Here is a 16,799-nt window from a genome sequence, read left to right on the forward strand (position 1 = left end):
GAGAGGCAAACTTAGCAGGCTGCCACGCTAGGCGACCTGCTTGTCCAATCAATGCCCTGCTAACTGAAAACACACGGAGAAAATGTTTAAGCAAGCAGAGGTTAAATGGTGTCAAAACAATATATGATGACAATCGCTGCTAATCTGCTGCTCCGTGTCATCTGCATTTAGGTTTATTTGTTCTATAAACAGAGACTGCTCCACACTGAACGTGTTGAAAGGTTGTTGCTCGATTTAACTGCCATCAAATCCCTGAGATCAGGGTTTTTTTTTGTTTAAGCAATGACTGCATAATCGTGTCATGTTAACGGCGGCTGCCGGCTTGACAGGAAAAGTCCCTCAGTGTGCTCTAACTTTGGGTGATGTTCAATGTTTATTCTCAGCTTTCAATGTAAGTTGCTAATGTTGGTTACAAGGACTGCTGAGCCAACATGTTAGCCCCTTTATGAAACTAATTCGCAGCGACCACAAAGAGCATCATCATAATTACTCCTAAATCTAAAGCACTCCACTGTTGTTTCCCTTCACGGGATACTCAGTTTACACTGGCGTCACAGGCAGGCAGACACACACAGACACACAGACACACAGACACACAGACACACAGACACACACACACACACACACACACACACACACACACACACACACACACACACACACACACACACACACAGTCAGCTTTTGATCTCACTGCTATAGCTTATTGGTGGTGGCTTATTTTTGCTGAAGGGAGGGGCAGTCTAAATTGTTTGGGAGAGCAGATCTTCCCTTATAAGATTTGCTATATGAAAAATAGATCACTATTATTTTGAGATTGTAGGGGGAAGGGTGTTGCAGGGTCCAAAGAAAAACATCAATAACTTTGGGGAGTGGCCTGATTTTCTAAAAAGAAAAACACTCACTCAATCACTTTTGTACAGTCCCTTGCTACATCATAATTTATGCCGTGGTGAATAGGGATATATTTTTATCTTCGGGTTGACTCATCTACACTGTAATTTCTCCCTAAATGACAGATGGATTCAATCAGTCTGCTCGACACAGAGATTAGCTTTCCTAGCATAAAAGGTGGGCACCATTAAATTCTAATATCAGTATTTTAATAGTTTGATTTCGGATTTGAGGATTTTAGCTGCAGTCAGTGAGCGTGTACTATCAATGTTAGTGAGGATGAAAATCTTCAGAATGTACATGTCTTCATATTTCCATCTAACCACAAAACCACCGAGTTGTGCAATGATGTGGCAAAAATCAATCCGAATTCATACACATCTTTTTGCCAACATATACTGTGCATCACAAGCACTCAATAATAGTGGCAAACACAGCTGATAAGCACAGAGTGTGTACCTCACCCCCCTATGCATCTGCCCTTTAAATCATCCCCTCATCTATCATTCCAACATGCACACAGGTGTAATTTCCATGTAAAAGAATCTCCTCCTGCTCTTTCACACTAAATAAGCCAAAAAAAAAAAGAAAGACTGATGCGTGGAAATGATCAATTATGAGAGAAAAAAAAACTGCCTTGAGTTACTGCTCAAGAAGGTCAGGGAGAGAATAATCACTGCATCCTGGCTCCACTGTAAATTGTGATTATCCTGCAGTTCAAATTAATGAATAATAGAAGACCGGAATGGCAGAGAAAAAAAAAAAAAAAAAAAAAAAAGCCAATCTGTCACAAGATATTTTTAGATCATATTTTTAGTTTGTTGTCACTCAGTGCCTGTTAACAGTGTTTAAGTCGGAGTGGCAGTGTTTTCTTCAGACAGCTCTGGGCAGCCCCAGGGAGCCAAGGTCCCTAATAGACAGTGATGTGTTCTTTGAGTCGCTGCTCTGAAATTCTTCATCCACCGAGCTGACCGGAGCTGCAGCGCCTGACAAGACACATTAATTAACACAGAAAAAAAGAGGACAAAAATAACACAGAGAAAAATAACAACCTAGAAAAAAAAAAAAAAAAATGAATTAAACGCTTCATAAGTGGAAATGCACGCACTGGCTTAGCATAGTTCTTTCCAAGAACTTCAATTAAACATTTTCTTATGACACAATTAGGTCTGAATCTATTAAAAAAAAAGACCTGCTTCTTTTTTCTCTGAATTTTACTTAAACATTAATTTTCCCTGTAGCATGATATTAAATGTTGATGGAATCAAAATAATTTCTCTTTGAATAATAGAGCAGCTTAGTTCTGTGTGGGAACTTCTAGTGTATATTTCTTCCATCTATAAAACATTAGTTAATTCTCTAAATGTGATTAGTATTTCATTACTTTTAAGAGTATTATTTTTATGCAAATAACAGAGGTACACTAAGAAAATGTACACAAACAGAATTCACACCAATATAAATATATGTACATGTCAGCATGACATCAGTTTAACAAACTAGTGCTAGTCTGGTAATTTCATTTTTGCATTATTCCTACAGCACTGTGTGAAATCATCCAGCCACTGCACACACTACACTGCACTGTTTTCTATGCAAGTGACTAAAGCAGCTATTGAACCTACAGTGGCGTTCATATTAAAGATTGTGTATTTTCTTTCCTTGAACCAGCACTTCAATGCAACACTGCATTCTGGCACCGATGCATGAAGCTAAATATCAGAAGAGAAAAATGAATAACGATAGAAATAAAGTAATCCAAAGAGCAAATAACAACCCCCTGGTGTCCATGCATGCACAGATTATGCCTCCACACTATCCTCATAAACCAAGAATGACCTTTTAAAGCACTGAAAGGCGGGAATTAGAGCTTAGAGCTTTTAATTTGCATACACAAACAAGGGATGCAATCCAAGATGCATGAACAATGCTATTTAGCATTTAGAAAGGTGTTAAGAAGGGCTGGCTAGAGGTCATGTCATGTGATTCCACGCGGAGGCGTTTTGTTGTGTAAGTCTCCGCTTCTCATCAGGCGTTGACCTTCAAATACTGTAACGCTTCTCACACAAAGAGATCCAACACTGGTGTTTTCAGAGAACAGTTTGTTCTTATATACAATGTGACACTGGCACTCCATTATAGAGCCTAAACTGACTAATATCTGTTGGTATTTACTGATACTGAGAATGTGTCTGTCACTTCAGAATCGTTAAACAGGAAGAAGGCTTGTGTATTATGACTCCGGTGAAGTAATTATTAATTCATCACTGTTCCTGAATAATAAATGTCAGGGATATTTACCTCCCAAAATATTGCAATGTAACCTCCCTGTTGAAACAGACACACACACACACACACACACAGACACACACACACACACACACACACACACACCGTGAGTCCCACAACAAGATCTATTCTCTCTCCCTCCCTCTTCATCCCTTTCTTTCTGCTCTGTGAGGCAGGTTAATGAGAATAATAAAATCACACTCTGTATTTCCTCTGTACCTTGAATGGCGTCATCAATTTACAACCGGCGTGAAATACTGGAGTAGAAAGGAAACCAGAAAAAAAAAAAAAAAAAAAAGCGAGGGGGGAGACAAGGAAATCATGCATGTCTAAAATACCTGCGCTCCCAAGGCATGTGTCTTATATCAGCCTGAATTCATGAGTGAGAAGGTTTGTTAATTAGAAACAACTGAGTGTGTAGAATCGCTGCCATATTTAGGTTTGTGATTAATTCAAGCCTCCCTCCCTCTCGCTCATTATTCTCCTGGACAGCTGATGCACACAACACCACAAAGCAATTCTTACATACCCACACCTCTATGACAAAATGTAATGTTTATGTCAATGCAAGGTGCAAGCCACATATATAATTTCAAAAGCTTTAGGATGTTTAAATGTCAGGATCACATACTGGCTGCAGAGAAGAAATTGTAAACCTGGCTACGTGACAACACAGCTTGGGACTAAAACAGAAACGTCCAGAAACAGTAAAGAGTTAGAGAAGAAGATGAAGAAGAAGAAGAAAAGGTGAACAGTAACTTACTGGAGGTACAGTTAATCCTGATACAATCTAGATGGGGAAGAATAGATGAGAGATAAATTCATCTTTCAACGTTACAGCTGCAGACATCATTAAAGCATACAGTCCACCCCTCTGGGGACACACACACGGACACTGTCCTTCCTCTGATGCTCTCACCCGTGGCCCCGAGCTGCAGCGAGCTGGTAAAAGCACTACAGTGGAGCTGGGCCAGAGGAGCACAGCATGGAGTATAAAAGAATACAAGTTCCAGCCATGTAGAATAGAGAATCATGAGGGCTGAGTTTTCGCTTTATGACATTGTTTCGTTTTGTTTTTGCCAGGTAGCCAAACAAAATGTTTTTTGCAAGCTGGGGGATTTTTCTGTTTATTTTTAGAATATGATCTTCTATTCAGTGTGAGAGCATCAGATTTTAGTCAGGGTCAGACAGGGCCAGGTGGGAGGTGGGTATTTCGATTCTCTCCACCCCCGATTCTCTTTCTCTCTCTCTCTCTCTCTCTCTCTATCCGACTATCTCTTCATCTTTCCGACTTCTACATCTTTCCACGCTACTTTCCCACGTTTGTGCATTGTCTCATGCACTACATCATATTATGACTTTAATAAGGTTAATGATATGCAAAAAATCCAATTGTACCACTGTTGCTGATGCTTTAAGCAACAGTTGTTTGTGTATTCGTATATGATGGTATGATCAACTTATAAACTTATAAACTATGATGTGTTATTATAGGATTTACCACCCACTACCTATGAGGGAGGTAAAATTTTCTATTTGCATAACTTCACCAGCATTAAAATGCTACTTACATGTTAAAGCATAAGTTAACATTTTAATAATCCAATCATATAGTGTCTATAATAATATAATATTCTACTATATAATACTTTTTTCTGATTTATACTCTGACTTAAAAAAAAACATTGGAAACTACTGCTTGGAAATAGAACATTTCAAATGTTTTGCTAAAAAATATCTCAATATTTCTCCCACCATTTTTTTTTCCTGGTAACAGTTAATGATGGCCTACTCCTCATTAATCTTATATCACTCAGCAGTGCCTTAAAGACTGCCACTATTGCTTTATCTTTTCTTTACCTCTCTGGTTCCTGAGGCTCAGCTCGCGTCGTGCTCTGAGAAAGGTGACCCAGATCAAACTCCCTCCCCTCCTTCCCTGTTTGGCCCTGTCTGTCGTGTGTTGTCAACCACAGCAGAAAAGTGGTCGCAAACAGCCAGAGACCAACACTCGCCCTACCCTTACAGGGAATGCTCTGCTTTTTGAATGAGGGGTGAGGAAGACAGGCTTTCAAGGGCTGATGGCTGGGGACGAACTCACAAAAGAAAAACAAAAAAAAAAAAACTTTAAAATGTGATATAATAATAATATAATTCAAACATGAAACAGAACACAGTGACCTGTTGCTTTCATCAGAAGGCATCTTTCGTTTGTAGTTCCCATGATCTGACTCACGGGCCCTGTCAGTGTGTGGCGCTGTTGTCTTCCACTGTGGTGCAGGGGGACACACACACACACACACACACACACACACACATTTCCTTGTGGTTGACAGCAGACACAGACTGTCTACTTTGCATGCACGGCTAAACGGCTCCGCTTAGGGAGCCCATTTCTGTTTAGCCAGTGGAAAGGAGAAATAGATGGCTATCATTTGTGCGGCATTGCTCTGTTTGAGAGATATCAAACTTTTCACAGGCATCATTGGATTCTTTCCCGAGCAAATAAGCACACACATACACACACTCACGCAGACTCTTTCATTTTGCCCTCAATTTTTTTTTTTTTTTTGCTGTAGGCGGGGGGGGGGGGGGGGGCATGTCTTTCCCTGTGCTCATTTAAGATACATTTGCTGATTTATGTGCGATCATGCATTCCTCCTACAATGATTAAAGTGCATAGGAACAAATGATTAAATGATTAAAAAAAAAACCACGTGTGTGCAACTAGGGGATATTAGAGAAGAGGTGTGATATTATTACAAACACCCTCCTTCATCCTCAATTGTTAGCTTCTTATTATGAACGATAACTGGCTGTATCTGTAAATGCACCAGGAAAGAATACAGCAGTGTGTGCGCTGTGAGGGGCAATTCCCTTTAGAGCAATGCACACATATGGATGTCGATCTGGGGTCAGCTGATGGAGTGGGCAGCGAGCATTCCCTGCTGGGCAATGGCAGCTGTGTGCTCAACTGGCAGTGAGCGGAGAGCCGCAGACTCTTGCCATTGAAAGTCTTTACACCATCTCCTTCTATTCAAAATATGTATAATATAAGAATAATTGGGGTGTGTGGATGTGTGTGTGTGTGAGAGAGAGTGTGCGTATTTGAAAGCGTTATTGAGCTTAATTTAGTGTTATCTGACACATGACTGTGCGGCTGCAGCCGGTGCATGTCCGAGACGTTACCTAAATTGACAGTCAGGCGCACGCGGCCGCTCTCCAGCTCGAGACGGAGGCTGTCAGCCGAGTCCCGAGATGTGGTGGCTATTAGGATGCCATAGGCTCGCTGGGAGCGGAAGCGCAGGGACACATCCTCAGCTTCTGTGTGCATCACCACGGGCAGCTGGACCTTCATGAACTTACTGCCATCATAGCTGAGGATGGTCGCCTCTGCAGAGAGAAGGAGGAAGAGAAAGTGGATGAGTGACGGGTAAAATGGAGTGTGGCAGTTTTTAAAGTGATGATGTCTTATTTGTGGATATAATTCAGCGCTGTAACTTTCAGTCTGGAGTCTGGAAGAAATACATTAGTGGGGAAGATATTAAATAGAGAGCATGTATTCAAACACAGAGTGAGACGGCCTATTATGCACCGAGATACTCCTACTGCAACACAAGCTTTGCAGTGAACCAGCGCTGACTTGTCATCCCATTCACACAGGAATGATTAAACCATGACGCTGACAAACACAGGGACGACTTCAGTCTTCCAGGAGTGTCTCCAGATGTGTTTGTCAGACATGTGCTTTGCAGAATTGCTAAGGAGGAGCACTCCACTGATGAATCCAGCTACTATGAGGCTGCTAGAAATACAAATACAACACAAAGAGAGTCAGTTCAAAGAGAAAGTGACTGCGAAATGGCATGTGCGCAGATATGTCATCCAAGAGCAGCGCGCAAACACTTGTCACTAGTGTTGCATTGCATAAGACTGTGTACTACAGCTGACAGCTACCCAAACTCCCTCCAAAGTCTGAGTCCTGTCGTCTCTGTGCCAGTGGAAGCGCTGCCCTCCATCAGTGAAAAGAGCATGGAAGTACATACATGCTATGACAGTAGACACACAGAAGACAGTGAACACATCATGACAAGCAGAAAAATCTTACTAGAGAGGAAATAAAGGAAACAACGCCAATACAAACTAACAGAGGTAATAACAAGTAGCAGTATTACATCCACAATTTTTGTATCTGCTATATAATAGTGGGAAACTACAAAAGGACAAATTGGTATTGACTGAGGGGGAAAAATACAAACGGTGACAGAATCGTAATAGTCTGTGGACCTTGAATATTGAGCTTCTGCTCAGGGTGACTGCATTTACTCAAAGCATTAGGCAGGAGAAATGCTGGGGCGATTGTTTAACACCGGCAGGAGGTTGTAACAGTATTTCCGGTAGTGTAACTAAACCAAAACCCAATAACAAAGCCATTACTGCAGCCGCAGTGCTGAAACAGATAGAAGGCGAGTTGGAGGGACGGGGGAGATGGAGAGAGGTGGGGGTGATAGGGTACCAATGTACACACACCACCTCATCACCACTTCCTCATCACACAGAGCCAATGTCACATCCATCCCCTGGGATGACTCCGTCACATTCCTCACCCAAATCCAATTTCTCCACGACCTCCTGGGGTATGCTGCAGATGACAGGGGCGTGTGACAAACGAGTTCTCACTGCTAAACTGTCTGCTTCCTGCCAGGCAGCTAAAGCAAAGAGCTGCATTTGGAAACTGTTAGCAGATGCCAGGAAAAATGGAGCAACTGTTCAAACTCCTAACACTTGAAAAAATGTTTGTCGCTGCAATATTAGCTAGCACTTAGACCCAACCAGAGCATTTCCTCGCCGTGTTTGACTTATCCTCTGCATGTGTCTACGCTTCATGCTGTATACAAATACACAGCCACTGTCTGGTGCTCAGGTGTATGTTTACTCTGGGAGGATGGGACGTGAAAACCATTACTGCCAAACAATGAGTGACAGATCTAAGTGCTGCACTGTATAGAATTTCTGCTCCAGCATAAACCCTGCTCCTTTTAAAATGCCTCCGTTTGAAACTAGATCCATTATACTCTGAAAAAAATGCTCAAGGTAAAAAGGAAAGAAAACAAAAAGAAGAAAAATCTAACACTGCACTGATGGTGACAATAATTCTTTGAATTAGCACTATCTAGCACTGTGTAAGCACCGCTTCCTTAATTACTAAGTGTATATAAAAACAGCATGGAGTCTGGTCAATTGACTAAAAACAAATACCTGCTGAGAATCAAGGTGAGTAGAAAGGCGTGTGATGTGACCTCATATAAATAAAGAACGCTTTACTCATATGAATAATCTTCTCAGACTGAATAGATAAAATTAATTACAACTGGAGTAAACATTGAATTTCATTCAAGATGTCACCATCGCTGAGACTCATACAAGAGCTCGTCTAGAATAGCATCAAAAAGAAACATCCAGACAGATATGAAAATATGGAGACTGACGTGTGAAGGAAACATTACCTAATGCAAAGTGAGCACCTGTCAAAAATCCAATCCTGGAAGCCCAGTCATTTTTTATTTATTTTTTTTTTTTAATGGCACTCCCATGTTTAATATCAAAATAAATTGAGAGGACTGAAGCTGGGAGTTTCTGCCTGTGCCAACCCAACGGGAGGCTGTCAGAGGGGAGATGGAGCATACCAAACTAAACCAAGCATTCATTTTCTGTCTCGTAAAGCACAATACAACATTGTTTTCTGATTTTCACAAGAGAACAAGGAGCAATTTGGGCGGAGGGGGGAGGGAGGAGGAAGGGGGGGGGGTTCAAAGAGGTAACAAATAAGGCTGTGCTACTAACAAGGGGGAGTAATGGCAGACAGGCTTCCTCCATTCTCCCCGAAGGAGAACAGCCTCTGCAGGAAGGGAGAGCTGTCAGCTGCATGTCACAGGATTGTGATGTCCCACAGTGTCAGGGCACCAGGCCCAATCCAATTCAAAAGTTGCTGGAATACAACCACTGCCGAAGGCTTTTTTTGGAAAATGTATGTTGAACATCCACAATAAACAGGAAGAAATGGCTTAGAGATATCATAAATAATTCAAAGCTGCTCATGTCTCTTTCACTGCAGCCTCTTCTTTGAGTATCTTAGTATACACGATCCGAGAAATAGACTCTCTGGCTATTAAAAGTGTGAAAAAAAAGAGAAAAAAAGTCTGCCATCCGAGTGGATTTCGAGAGACGGGGGGGAATGCGATATGCAGAGAGAAAGAGCATCATCACGGGCCGACTTCACATCTTGCTGCTCCGCGGCCATAAGGCAACTTCATTAGGGCTAGGAAAATGAGAGCAGAGACAGAAAATGGATCAGTGTGTCCGTTCGGAGTGGTGGAATCTGCAGCTTCAGCTTGTGCTGCTGTCAGGAATACACGCGACAGCCAAGACGGTAAAGATTTAGTATGTGCGAATTAGGTTTCTCAGCCCGCTGAGACTATTAAAAGGAGAATTACCATTTAGTTTAATGATTTACAAGTTAATCTCCAGTCTTTGGTCATTGCTGTGCTATCAAGGTCTTTCAACGAGACCCATTATCAGAAACTGTAGAAACTGGAAATCAAAAGCTCTGATGTACAGATAAAACCTTGGAGGAAGAGTGTGAGACTAATTGAATGTTTTACGTTTTAGGCTTTAGGTTTGTGTACTGAAACAAATAGGATTGTTTATTTCACTCTTGGCCAAACTTCTGTTCCACAACACGTGCCTATATCCCCAGATAATCAACCCAGAGCGCTCTCACAGTCACATTTTGCATGTTTTTCGACCAATTTTCTGCACATCTGTGTGCACATCTTCAGGGCATGAGACAACCAGTTCTCTCTAATTTGTGACTATATTCAAGTGTGGTGAATGGTGACTAACACACAGTGCGCTGTCAAAGGGCATGGCTAAAACGTGTTTTAATGCTAAAACTCAGCCATATTCCCCTTTAAGGGCATTTCACAATTACGCAATAACATTCTGCACCTCTTGGCTTTTGCTTCGGACCGATGGCAACTGGTTTTATGCTCTGAAAAGCAATAAATGTGCTCAAAGAACCAGTTTTTCTACAGTTAAACTGATTTACATAATGTTTTGATGTATTCCATTGTTGCGGTCTATGTTTTGGAACAAGATATCCTGCACCTAATGTGGATGGTGGGAATAATATATTGCAGTATTATGGATTCATGCCTTCAAAAAAAAAAAAAAAAAAAAAATGTGTGCTCACATCAGAAAGTTGTGTGTGTGTGTGTGTGTGAGAGAGTCAGGCACATGTGAGCAAATTTGTGTGTTGATCTATATATTGATGTTCCGCCCTTTATCTTTATTCATCGCAGGTATGTGTAACCGCCGTCCATGTGAATTCATGCAGGTGCCGTCAGTGTTGGAATCCAGCACGTCATATCTCATTTGGGAATATGTGCATGTGCTGCAACGCACCTACTGCACCATCTGGGAGACGCTGCCTTAGCCTCACACTTGCAAGACTAATATTTGGGCTAATTAGCAACTGGAGGAACAATGAAGGGGAAGACATTTGGGATGCAAGGGGGAAAATTGCTTTGTCTGCTTAATTAAAATCTCTCAAAATAGGGCGAATAGCTCCATGGTTCTCTTCCGAATCTCCACCTCCTGTTCCTTCCACTCGTTGTCCTCCTCCTCCTCCGCCATATGCAGTAGCTATATTTTGCCACCGGGTGGTACACCATGCATGGATAAGTGAGAGCTGGGGTAATTCTTTTGACAGCTCCTCGGCCTGCTGGTGCCTGCTTCATCCTACCAGCGCAGAGGCAATCTGGAGCCATCAAAACAGCTGGCAGCACGCCGGGCCCCATCCTCCATACCACTGCTCCCACTCACACTCCTGTCGATGCCAGTCTCATACACAAAGCAGAGACAGCCAGATAAAATTAAAAAAAAAAAAAAAGAAGAGAGTTTGGATTTGGACAGAGCAGCCGAGATGGCAGGAGACGCTCGGGTGTGAGGAGGAAGAGGAGAGGAGGGTCATGGTGGTGGAGACCCTCTGTAACACGCAGTTGATTCAAACGCAGAGATGCAGATTTTTTTTTTCTGCTGTTGTTTTCAGAATAAGTCAGAGTGGATTATGTCGTTTTAAATTTCCAGAGCACTCTCTGGATAAGTAAATCTCTTCCTGTAGTGAAACGATCTGTGCCCACTAAACCTCCCTCATGTACTATGCCCTAATTCCTGTCAACTCATTAGCTAGAATGGAAATGCACATGCGGAAAAATCAGAGCAGCCTAACTGACACATTCATCAGAGATGGAGGAGATTTAGATTCTCTCTTTCGTGTACTCTTTTAGCTCGAATATTAATTTCCTGTCTTCGCATTAACTACATTTCTGCAGTTACACGACAGGTCACACGCGATCAGACATTCACGACTGAATCAGCCGCAGTAAACAGGAAACGCAACATCTTCCGGGTATCACGTGCATCCGTGTTATTTTGCTTCCGTTCGACTCGGCAGATCTTCGATCAAGCATCAAGCCGTGTCTTTAGCGTGTCATCAGCCAGACGTAGTCCGCATCCCATAAACCAGGGTATTTCAGCTAACTGCATTTTATAGGGTGAATGACTTAAGCACATGTAGAGCTGACACATGTAACTGCGTGGGAGGTGTTACATTCCAACTAGAGTTCCCTTTTCTCTCCCCCCCCACCCGACGAAAACCTGTTCCGGCTGTCGTTCCTGCGCAGATGCATCACACTGTGATAACGGTGTCACATGCTTGGGCTCTTTTTTGACATTTGCCTTGAGTATGCATATGTTAATTGTTTTCGCTCATTTGCTTCTCTCGCTCCGTCGAGATTTCATGATGTAAATTCTGCACATACTGCTGCGGCATGAAACCTTCACCCCTTCAGAAGCACAAGACAAATACATAGTAATATATGTATTGTAAACATTGGCCGAGGGACATTTTTGTGTTGATATCATATTCATTATAAATTCACAGTATACAGCAGCTTTACATACAGTGAATATGCACTTAATTCATGAATAAAAAAAATATCATTAGGCCACTCATCTGAGATTATTCAAAAATCATTTGAACTGTATTTTCAGACCTTCAAATGATTTTCATTATTCCCAAATCCTGGGCTGTTAATATGAGTTCATGTCACTAATCTCTTTGGCGTAAGACCTATACATTTTATAACATATTTATCCAATCAGTCTGAAAATAAGCCAATTTAAAAATAATTGCCTCGGTGCAGAACGTATGAGCAAGTGAAGGATTTGGCGTCCTCGCACAGCTGTTTGCTGTTTTAATCGGGCTAGTGTTCAATCAAAGGGGTCAAAGGGCAATCCTTCATCACCAGGCCAACAAGCCAATGCTGAAGAGGCAAGAAAAGCGAGTCCACGCTGAGCTTTGCATTTGTAAGCAAAGAAATGTCCTTATGGCTGCTTTTTTTTCTCTCAGCTACATCATTACACATACAGTAACAAAAAAATATAAATACAATAAAAAGGATCTGCAGTGGAGTGTTAAGGCCAGGTTAGCAAGACGGTCTAACTTCACACAACTGCAGCTCTTACAATACGTAAACACATACACAGATATTGGTTTATTTATCAAGTCATAAGTTAGAACAAACACTGCAGAGGAATTTTGAGAAGAAAAAGCTGTGATACTCAGACTCAGGTGTGCTTCAGCTAAGACATGGAGCTCTCAGAGTTCAACTGTGTGACACTCACTCCTCCTATTTCTCTTCTGTGGAGGAGAGAGGGATAAGTATTCCGCACCAGGTCTGGTCATGAGCGAGTGGTTTGATGAGCCAAATGGTTAGCAGAAGACAGCCAATTTACAGGCTCGTGTGTATGGCGGACGTGACCAGGAGCTTCTCAGTGGTGCATCAGTCACCTGCCACTCAGCATGGTCTAAACATCAGCCAGTCAACACCTTGCTCACTCTGACTCATTCTGTCTGTCTGTCTGTCTGTCTGTCTGTCTGCCTCTCCACATGTAACACTTTCCTTTCCTGTCTTACATTACTTTCAGTTTGCTGCTGATGTTCAACCATCAGCCCAGATCAAAAAAAACAAAAAACAAACAAAAAAAACCTGCAGGTTGTTGTCTGGTGATGCTGAACTTGGAAGGAGGTCCATTTCAGACAACGAATACTAAATCTATAGCGGATATAATTAAAACCCATTCTGCTTCTGCTTGTCTTTGATGTCAGTTATATTCACACTTCTGTGGTCGCATGCCTTTCTCAGAGGACAATGCACGGTGCGGAAGAAGTGTGTCACTGTGCAGCATCAGCGTCAACATTTCAAACACACACACACACACACACACACACACACAGATTATGCCTACCAGACAGAAATGGTGCGCTTCGAAACAGCTGGCTAGACAAAATGAGACAAAAACAAAGTCCTACCTCTTTCGCAGGAGCGCCCCAGGTATCCAGTCCCAGAGCAGTCGCACACATAGCGGTTCCAGCCCTCTCTACAGATCCCATTGTTCTGGCAGGGGTTGCTCAGACACTGTTTTGGAGGCTCCTTGGAGCACGAGGGCTTCACCCCGGCAGCCTTCTGGATCTCGGCCAGGCGCCGGACATCCTTACTCTGTCCGTCAATGAATAGATCCCGGATGCAGCCCACGTAGCCGTAGTTGAGCAGTGCTGTCCACACCTCAGTGGGGAACACCAGTCCCATTTTGTTCTCTGGCAGACCCCCGAGGTAGAGATTGTCATCCAAGTCTAGGATCTCACTTTCTCCAGGGGCTGTGTAGGCAGTACGGAGGGTGTTGATAGAGATGGTACCTGAAAAAATAAGACACAGTGGGAAAAGTTTATCTTTTCTTTTTTGAACTAAGAGGAAACCTATTGATGACTGTAGATGCCATAAGACACTATCTTCCCTGCAGAAACGCAAACATGCAGAGAAGACCCGTTTAAAGATGGTTTGATGAAGAAATTAGCCTAATTACTTTTATCCATCTGGACAGGGTCAGGATTTTCTTCATTTACAATGACTGATGAGTGTTGATAAGACACATTAATCACAGGACAGCTAGTCTATTAGCAGCCTAATCTGGGATCCTAAGAGTATCCTCTCCATTTTCCTTGGATTTCCCAACATAAATCTCCTTTATCTATAAAGCAGTGCATGGTCATAAAAAAGAAAAGATGGGGAAAGAAAAATCATTGCCCCCTCTATCATTTCAGCCACCAAACAAAAAAAACAACAACAACAATAACAACAAAACAAAAACAAAAAAAACATTGCAGCCATCTTTTTGAACTTGATTAACGGACTGCAGGCTGTTTTTTTTTCACCCTGTCTCTCCTTCTGTTTGCCTCTCCAACACATAAACCTGCAATGAGAGTTTGTGTGTTTCCCCACCATGATTTATCGCTCTCATTCAGGTTTAATTCTCGATCTGGAGCACGGTAAACAACAGCGGACATGACTGGACTGTAAAGCTGTGGAAAAGGAAAGCCTTACTGTGGGACTCAGACTGGGTGATTAATTTGTATATGGATCTGTTACTCTCAGTGCAGGAGCCATTGTGGATCTTTAATTAATGGCGGCTGCGTCCACTGCCCGCATCCTGGTCCAGTAATCTATACACTGTGCTCGCCAAGGAGCCGCGCAGGCCACCGCCTGGGGAGAGCGGCGGAGAAATGGCAGGCTAAGGGTGCTAAAAAAAGTTAAATTGCCATAAAATCATAATTTGCATTTTGAGTGGCAGATGCATGCCATGGTAGATATGAAGGAGCTATTAGCTGGTTGCCTAGGGCTAAATGGCAGCCTCCTGACTGGCTTGTATGTGGAAGAGGAGTGCAGCTTTTAAGTTACTTTTCTAGTCAAAGTGTTTATGTTGGGAAACAAGCCCTGAGCCACACATGAATTTCCAGCAGGGCTGCAGGAGACACATTAGACATTAAATGGGGCCTTTCACATTTCATTACAGCTACCATTAGCATGCATGAATGTACATATCATAATTAATTATACTTATGATAAATATCTGTATATCTTTTTTTCCAATCAAAGCACAGTTTCTTTGTGTTTTGCTTTACTTTTCTTACTTTTATCTGTTAAATCTAAAAAGAGAGGCTGCCACAAAAGAAAAAAAAAGACACCGAAATAAGTCTATAAGCTAAAAATAATCTTGGCTATGTATGCGTCTTATTGCCAAGGTGAGCCAGCCTTCTCGCAAAAAGCGCCTGAGAGAGACAGCTAAGGACCGAGTGCACAATGATTAACCTGGTCCCACTAACATGTTCCAGCTCTTTTCTCCGGGTCTTGGCCCCAGGCATCTGTTCCAGCACTTTCCTGCCGCCACCCACTGCCCCTGCTCTCTCCAGCCACAGCTGTTGTGACTTCCAAGCTTTGCACACTTGGCAAGGGCCACCCGTCACGCAGCCAGAACAGCTCCCTTCAGGTTAGAGCTAACGAGCTCGCTACATCAAACTCATTAGCGAGGAAACTTTTCTCGGAGTAGAGCAGGTGCTCGGGCTGCAGAATGATGGTCAGCATGAACCATGGTGGAAATATCTACACTCCGGGTTATGTGTAAATGCAAAAACATTCACTGTCAGGTCTCAGGCATATGACAGGTAGAAGCTATAGTGTGAAGTAAATTGCTTTTTTGAATACATTCACGAATACATTATACATTCACAAAGTAAATACTTCAGGAGTTATTATCTAATGGCTTCTTCTCACGCTATCTATACTTAAGTCAGTCATAAACAGCAAACAAGGAAGCATACAGTAAGCATGTCTGTCTAAATTGATGTAAGTGCAAGACAAGAGAAGGATGTCAGCATCTCTCAGGCATCTGCTTGGAGTGCTCTGCTCACTTGTCAAAGTCCCGTAAGGAAGTGTGTAAACACAGTCAAGCTATGTTAAGTCAAAAGGCACTATACAATCCCATGGGGACATGTGCCATCACCAAGCTCGCAGCATGGGAAACATAATACACATACACACACTGCAGGACTGCCTATGTTTGGAACATTAGTCATAGCCAAAAGGGGAAGGGGATGTGTCTCTGCGAATGCTACCGAGCATAAAAGAGGAGGAGATGGATGCAGAACAAGATGGGAACATGGAGATAAAGATGTCTGGAAAGAGGATGAGGGAGTGGTATACGATGACAGATAAGAAAGCAGATGAGGGAACACAGCAGCAAATAATATCTTGAGAATCAAGTACAGGATGTACAGTAGAGGAGAGGTGATCAAAGCGATGATGCAGGCAATAAATGAGGATGAATAATGATGATGATGAGGAGGAGCAGCATTCCAGCAAACTTTAAAACACTTTGACCGCGTTTCTCTCTCACTCTCCATCTCTCTGCACGGGCTGACCTGTAAGTGGTACTCCATCATCAAACCTGAAGGCAGGGGTCCAAGTGACAGCTCAGATCTCTCTCACACTTTCTGCATCAGCAGCCAGGCTCAACTTGGCATGATGTCCCCTAACCCTACTCACACATCCCCAAAACATGTTAGACAGGGGATTACTACAATCCAGTTAGGGCGATACGGCCAAATCTCTCTATGTGATTGGATTCTCTGTAGAGAGAGAAGCTTGAGAGTAGGCTGTGAG

At 42.5% G+C, this 16,799-nt stretch overlaps 1 protein-coding gene across 19 annotated transcripts in view; it reads right to left on the minus strand.

Annotated features, from left to right (window-relative positions):
* The window catches only part of LOC130181242 (neurexin-1a), a 248,404-nt gene that overhangs the window by 129,274 nt on the left and 102,331 nt on the right, over positions 1–16,799 (minus strand). For 16 of the 19 annotated variants that reach the window (XM_056395209.1, XM_056395219.1, XM_056395213.1 and 13 more), the window contains 3 exons: positions 13,616–13,999; positions 6,370–6,573; positions 3,947–3,973 (listed from right to left, as the gene is read on the minus strand). In XM_056395209.1, coding sequence (XP_056251184.1) covers positions 3,947–3,973; positions 6,370–6,573; positions 13,616–13,999 — 615 coding nt within the window. The remainder of the gene's footprint in view (positions 1–3,946; positions 3,974–6,369; positions 6,574–13,615; positions 14,000–16,799) is intronic. The other 3 variants (XM_056395225.1, XM_056395231.1, XM_056395215.1) reach the window with 1 other exon arrangement.

This window comes from Seriola aureovittata, chromosome 14 (genome assembly GCF_021018895.1).
Source record: "Seriola aureovittata isolate HTS-2021-v1 ecotype China chromosome 14, ASM2101889v1, whole genome shotgun sequence".
NCBI classification, from domain to species: domain Eukaryota; kingdom Metazoa; phylum Chordata; class Actinopteri; order Carangiformes; family Carangidae; genus Seriola; species Seriola aureovittata.